Raw genomic sequence first — 6,376 nt, forward strand, 5'->3', positions numbered from 1 at the left:
CTACTGTAGTGGACACAGGGGTGTGGTTTAAAGAATCAGTTTCTTAATCCCAATGCAATTGCTTCTTGGACCAACTGGTTCGGGCACAGATATTTCCTGAAGCAGCTTCTTGTATTATTCAGGACGAGGAACCCCCATTTATTGGTGTTATTAATTATGGATAGGACTGGAGCATCCAGGGGCTTTATTGTGCTGGGATTGTTACAACCAAATTAGACAGGACCTAGCCGAGCAATTTGACAGCCTAGAAAGACAAGACAGAGAAGGAATGTGTATTTCACTTTCCCCAGGCATGTAGGCCCATTGGTTCACATGCGAAAAGTTAAGCCTAATGGACTGAGGTGTAATAGTGAATGAGCCATGAATTAAAAGCAAGCTTATAATTATGAAGACACCATAGCAGTTCCTTAGTTAAAGTTGCATTGAGAGTTTCACTAAAAGGATGAAAGGGCTTCATTATGAATGAAGAATATAAATGTATCATATCCTCCCCACACTTACAGCACTTACTCTTAACAGTACCGAATGAATTTTCTGAGAATTTACCAGTAAATCTGTTAGTTATAATCATTTTCAAATGTCTCCATTTTGATTTTTATGAGTCTAACCTTTTTTTGGGTCCCTCTAGCAAATTAATTCCTGAAGTCTGAGATCTGAAAATTCACTGATTTATAGATTATTTGAAAATCTAAGACACAGGATACATGCCCTGGTTATTAATTTGAAAATACTGGATTTAACACTGCTAGTCATAAATGCTGTATTTACGTTATGAGGCGTGTCATATTTTGTTACAAATGGTGCATTTGTTATCAAATGGATGCTACAGAGTCTAAACTTTCATTTAAAAATGTTTCTAGCCCTTTCAGATGCCAAGATAACCTTGAAAGCGTGAAGCTTCCTGAACCTCCAAGCAGCTGAAACAATAGCTCTGAGATCCATGAACTGTCCCACCCTTCTCAGTGAGTTACTGTGATACCTAAAGTTGACAATTTAAATGCCAGCATGATTAACTATTTCCCTGCTGATCACATAAGAGGAACACCTCGCTAATGTGCTTAATGCACTCCCAGACAGTGCCAATGCCCTCAGCCCAACTCTCCAAATCTGCTTCCATGGGACAAGTCCTACAATGCAGGAACATGCTGCAGGTGCCTCATGCTGAAAGCCGATCAGATCATTTTATTTTATGCTATTTCTGCATTAGCACGGGGGTTAGTGTGCTAACTGTAACATTCAGCTAGTATTTTATCTAGTAAACACCCACTTTTCAATTTAAATCAAGCTGCAACAGAGTGCCAGAGATTTCAGAGACTTTGCCACAGAATCCAGGTCCAGGATCTTCTGGAGTATGCTGGGTTTTGCCAAAGGTTTCATAGTAGATGACAAATGTTTAAATAATACAAGTTTTGGCATCTAAAACTGCAAGATGATAGGTGTATCCCAGCTCCAGAAATGACTGCGGGTCCATCTTTGCTGCAGAGTTAATCCAGGCTGTTAGGTGGGGTTGGTCTTACCCTGGCTCCTATTCACACCCACGCCTCAGCTTTACCCCTGAGCTAGCTGGCCTGTCCTGGGGTAGAGGCTAACGCAGGAACATGGCTTACCTTTGAGCTGGCAACCTGCCCACTTTGCAGTGAGGAGTCAGGTTAAACCACTCAAGTGCTGACAGTCCTCTGATGCCTTCTCACAACTCCCCCGTATGCCCAGAAGGACAGATAAGTTCTCCCACAATTCACTAGGAAAGAATCACAGAGCATCATATCATGCTGCAGCGCTACGAGCCCCCAGAAGTTCCAGTGCTAACATGCATGAGCACAGCAACTGTGTGGACGCAGTCAAGTCCAGATTTGCAGTGCGCCAGCTCACACCCTGACTAGGGCAACCCCCATACTCAGACCCGAGTGCTGGATACCCAAGTTAATTCTGCAGTGAAAGACATTCCCCTGTGCTGACTGTGGGAAAGTCTTGGATTATAAAAGCACCAAGTACTGACTAAAAATCCATGGCAATTCATATTTAGGATTATACAAAGATCATGTGTTCTAAAAGGGTAAGGAAGGAAGGAAGAGGCATCACTCAATTTCCACTTTGATGGAAATGAAGACCTCATGACCTTTGACAAACCTCACAATGATTCACTGTGGAGCAAATCATTTTGGCATTGTAGAAGGGATGCAGTTAGTTCTCTTTACCATGAAGGATAATATCTACTGTTAAGTACCAATGTCTCCGATAAAAGAAAGAGGTGAAACTGAGAACATGCAAAAGACATATATGCCAGAAAGAAATATCACTGGATTGTTAATAAAAAGAGAGGCTAAAAATAGATAACGCTTCCCACAAACCCTTAAATACAACTTTTAATAGCATTCAAAATACATCCCACATTTCGAAAAAAGAAAATCTAGAAAATTCAACAACTGACGGCTATAAATGGAATTGAAGGGAAGATGTACCCCTGAACAAATCCCTCAAACAACCCAACGCTAAAGTGTATAGAGTCACAAATTATGATTCCAAAAGCAAATCGGATACCTTAATCCTGAACAACCCCATGCAGCCTTAACTCCACCTTAAACATAATACATCAGTTCACACACAGGAAGATTTCAGTTCTGTAGTTTCCATATAAACTGTAACCCTGGCTTTTGAACTATCACAATCAGCACAGATCACCCATTCACATACCTGTTCCTAAACTTTACAGAAAAACAGCAAACTCTAGAGAACCGGTGTAACCGATTCCCTGCATAAAGTGTATTTTGCACTAACTTCAGCTTCTGGATCGTCGTAAGATCTAACCTCATGTGGAGTGTATTACAGCAGTCAAACTCAAGGAGACAAAGGCATGACCAGCTGTAGCAAGATACACATCCAAAAGAAATAGCTAAGTATTATTATCCCCATTTTAGAAGCTGAGGCATAGGGAAGTTACAAGGGGACTGGCTCTCGGCCGTGTCGGCAGAGTTTGGAGTAGAATATAAAATTACTGTTTCCTAGGACAGTACAGTAATCTCCAGAACATACTTTCAACAATGAATGATGCAGAGGAGGCCAGTCAAGTGGCCCCATTTTCCACCCCATGACACTAGAAAATAATAATTTGATAGTATTAAAAGGCAACAGTTTTAAAATGGACCAAAGGAGCCACATGTTACAAAATGTGTAAGTATCCCGTGGAACTAACTGCCAGAAGACATTAATGCAAGTAATTTAATAAGGTTAAAAACTGACATTTATGTGAAGACTAATAACATCTGCAAGTTCTGTAGCTAGGATACAATTGCAAAGACTCTCAACCTTCATGCTGCTGGACATAAGCTAACTATCAGCTAGGGCAGGAAGAAATCCCCTTGGTGTGTCGGAAATAGGGATTTATGCCTTACTGTGAGGCACTAAGGACAGCTAACTGTATGCGTCTCCTTGCTGTCTTCCAGTATGGCAATTCCAGCTCAGGACTGAGACGACGATCTGCTCACTGCTTGAGCTGTGGCTGCTGGTAGGGTAACCAGTAGATCTCAGTGCCCACTAGAGTGACCAGATGTCCCGGTTTTATAGGGACAGTCCCAATTTTGGGGTCTTTTTCTTATATAAGCTCGTATTGCCCCCATCCCATCCCGACTTTTCACACTTGCTGTCTGGTCACCAAGGTGCCCAAAGCTGTTGAGTCCAGCACCATTCACCAGCACTAAAAATGAGCTTAAACAAACCTACGAGAGCTATACCACACAGCTACAGGAATGACCAAAAGATCCGAATCCTGTTCTGCAGATGCATACCTCTTTGTGCCTTTCGCTCCAAGGGACAGCGATGCTCACTCCCTGGCCCTTTCCTCCCAGGTTTACTTTCAAGATGAAAACACAGCTACTTGTCATAGTCAATGCTTGATCTTCTTTTCTTCTGCCTATTTTGAACAAAACCAAACCTCTCTACACTCCTATCTTTAGCTTCTTTCATCAAGTTTCTAAACTTGGTCCTTAAAGCAAAGCTTTCCTGGGTGACAATTAGGTAAAATATGATGTTGGCTGTTTGAAATAAAGTGTGCATAAAATAAAATCACCAGAGCCAGTCCTCCTCGTGTCCAGATGTTGATGCAACACGCACAGCCTTTGACAACACATAACAAACAAGCTCTCATACAAGTACTCTCTTTCCGATTGCTGGTCTCCACTTCATTGGAGTTCTTCAGAGAATCGCTGGGCATCATAACAAAGCCAAGCAAATGCCACAGCAAATAGGTGCTGTGCACACACTTTGCTTCCAAAATTTCTGAGAAAACCTGCCTGAAGATGATCACATCTAAGTTAGTGTTGACACATGAAAACCTCACACTTTATTTTTATTAAACAAAACAAAACAATAACCAGCTAATTCAAACAGTTGTTAACTTTTTCCCTCTGAAACTGAAAATGTTCCTCATTCTTTCAAGCTGTTTAGTCAACTACCCTAATGAGTGAAATAAAAAGCCAGGATCTCAATGTTTGATCATGATTATTTCCTATTTGGAAAGCAACAAGCACAGTGCCAGTGCTGCCAGAAACTAAAAAACAACATCACCAATAATTTTCAAGTTAATTAATTATTTGTATTTTCAAGTTTTAAGGTAAATATTTTAAAACAGTGACCATCACAATTAGGTTGAAATGTTGAAACAGCAAAGAAACCTACTGATTAATTTAACTGATGGAACAGGTTAAAAGGAGTCTACGTTAAAAGTTTTAAATGCGTTCGATCAAACGGCAATGCTAAGAGTCATTCATCCAGAGAGCTCAGTCTAATCAATTCAAAAACTTTGAGTAGATGGAACTTGTTGCATAAAAGGAATAAATCTCCATCTGGGAAGTAAATTCAGGCTGCTGCGGCTTGTATGAAGAATGAATCCTTGTTTATTTATTGTTACTTTAAAACTGCAGCTATCACCTGGGCTCCCAGGCTTGTTTATTTCCGTAATTATTAACTACTGAACAGCCTGGATTTGTAAATTGGAAGTGCAGCTACCCTGAGCAATCTGTTCAAATCTTCTGTGTACTGGGAGCTGCATAAAATGTATTTTTATCTAGTTCTGGCATCTCCATCAGAACCCTGTATTTTAAATAGTACAATAGACAGTAACATTAATTATACATTTATTTTACCTGTATTTAAATCTGTTTAGCACAATTTGCCTCCAGGCCAGGCACTAGCTGCTTTGGGCCTCATCTGCATCCCTTATCTGCCACTCTCAGTGTCCCCTATACACTGTTTGTATGTGGTTAAGCAATTCCAGGGTGCCTGCAGTTGAAAGGGGAGGGCATGGCTGGGGTTCACACAGACACTGCAGACAGTACCTTGCTCAGGTAAGCTGCCAGGTATGGGATGGGCAGACCTGAGCCCGCTGTTGGCAATAAATACCTAAACAATAGACTCAATGTGAGAACTTCTGCCCAGAGGGGGAAAGTTAGATTTTAAATTCACAGAAACCTTCAGGGTGAGCCCTCCACACACACACCCCCCGGAATCAAACCCACAAAAGCAATGCAATGGCAGGTCAAGCCACTAACAACACACTCTGTTCTCCTCTGCCCTGGGCACAATAGTTGCTAATACCCCCGCCCCAGGATCTGTCCCTGGGGCTGGACTGGTGCTGCTCCCACAGCTACAGCCCCTGGTCCCCAGCCCAGGCAGCCAAGCGCTGCCCTCAGGCCCCAAGGCACAGCCCCCCACCCCAGGCATGAGGCCAGAGCCTCCAGGGGGTGGCGTGGGGCGAAGGGAACTTGCCACCTGCTCCCAGGGCAGAGCCAACGGTGCCTTATGGGAGCGGGAGCGTAGCCGGAGAGGGTCCCGGCGGGAGGGCTTCAGGCAGTGCCCGGGGGCTTTCTCCTAACAGGCCAGGGAGAGCCCGGGCCCAGCCCTCCCAGCCAGGCGCGCTCTCCACCGGCCACAGGCCCGGCTCCTGCCCGCCGGGGGGGCGCAGCTTGGCCAGGCTGTTTGCCCCGCGCCCGGGCAGCTGTCTCGTCCCCCGTGCGCCCCGCCGGCCCGGCGCTCACCTGTACCACTCCAGCCCCTTCTCGTAGTTCCTGTCGAAGAAGTGGGGCTCGGTGCCCACGGCGCGCACGTCGGGGTGCGCCCGGATGGCCTCCAGCAGAGCCCGGGTGCCCCCCTTCTTCACGCCGATGATCAGGGCTTGCGGCAGCCGCTTCTCGCCGTAGTCCGGCGTGGTGCTGCCCGCCCGGCTCAGCTCCTCGTCCGTGGTGCTGGATTCCTGCGGGTCCCTCTCGAAGGCGCCGCTCTGCGCCGCGATCACCTCGCCGGGGGCCAGCGCGGTGCGGAGCCAGGCGGCCGCCGACACCCCTGGGCGGCTGGCGTTGCTGGCCCGAGTGGGGGGCGCGGGGGA

At 45.2% G+C, this 6,376-nt stretch overlaps 1 protein-coding gene across 1 annotated transcript in view; it reads right to left on the reverse strand.

The window, feature by feature from the left end:
- LOC116821605 (heparan sulfate glucosamine 3-O-sulfotransferase 4) overlaps positions 1 to 6,373 on the reverse strand; it is a gene marked incomplete at its 5' end in the record, with an annotated part of 156,354 nt that extends 149,981 nt beyond the window's left edge. Inside the window, one exon of the mRNA XM_075069065.1 lies at positions 6,030 to 6,373. Coding sequence (XP_074925166.1) covers positions 6,030 to 6,373 — 344 coding nt within the window. The remainder of the gene's footprint in view (positions 1 to 6,029) is intronic.
- Between the last annotated feature and the right edge of the window lie 3 nt (positions 6,374 to 6,376).

The sequence above is a fragment of the Chelonoidis abingdonii genome, chromosome 9 (genome assembly GCF_003597395.2).
Source record: "Chelonoidis abingdonii isolate Lonesome George chromosome 9, CheloAbing_2.0, whole genome shotgun sequence".
Lineage (NCBI taxonomy): Eukaryota > Metazoa > Chordata > Testudines > Testudinidae > Chelonoidis > Chelonoidis abingdonii.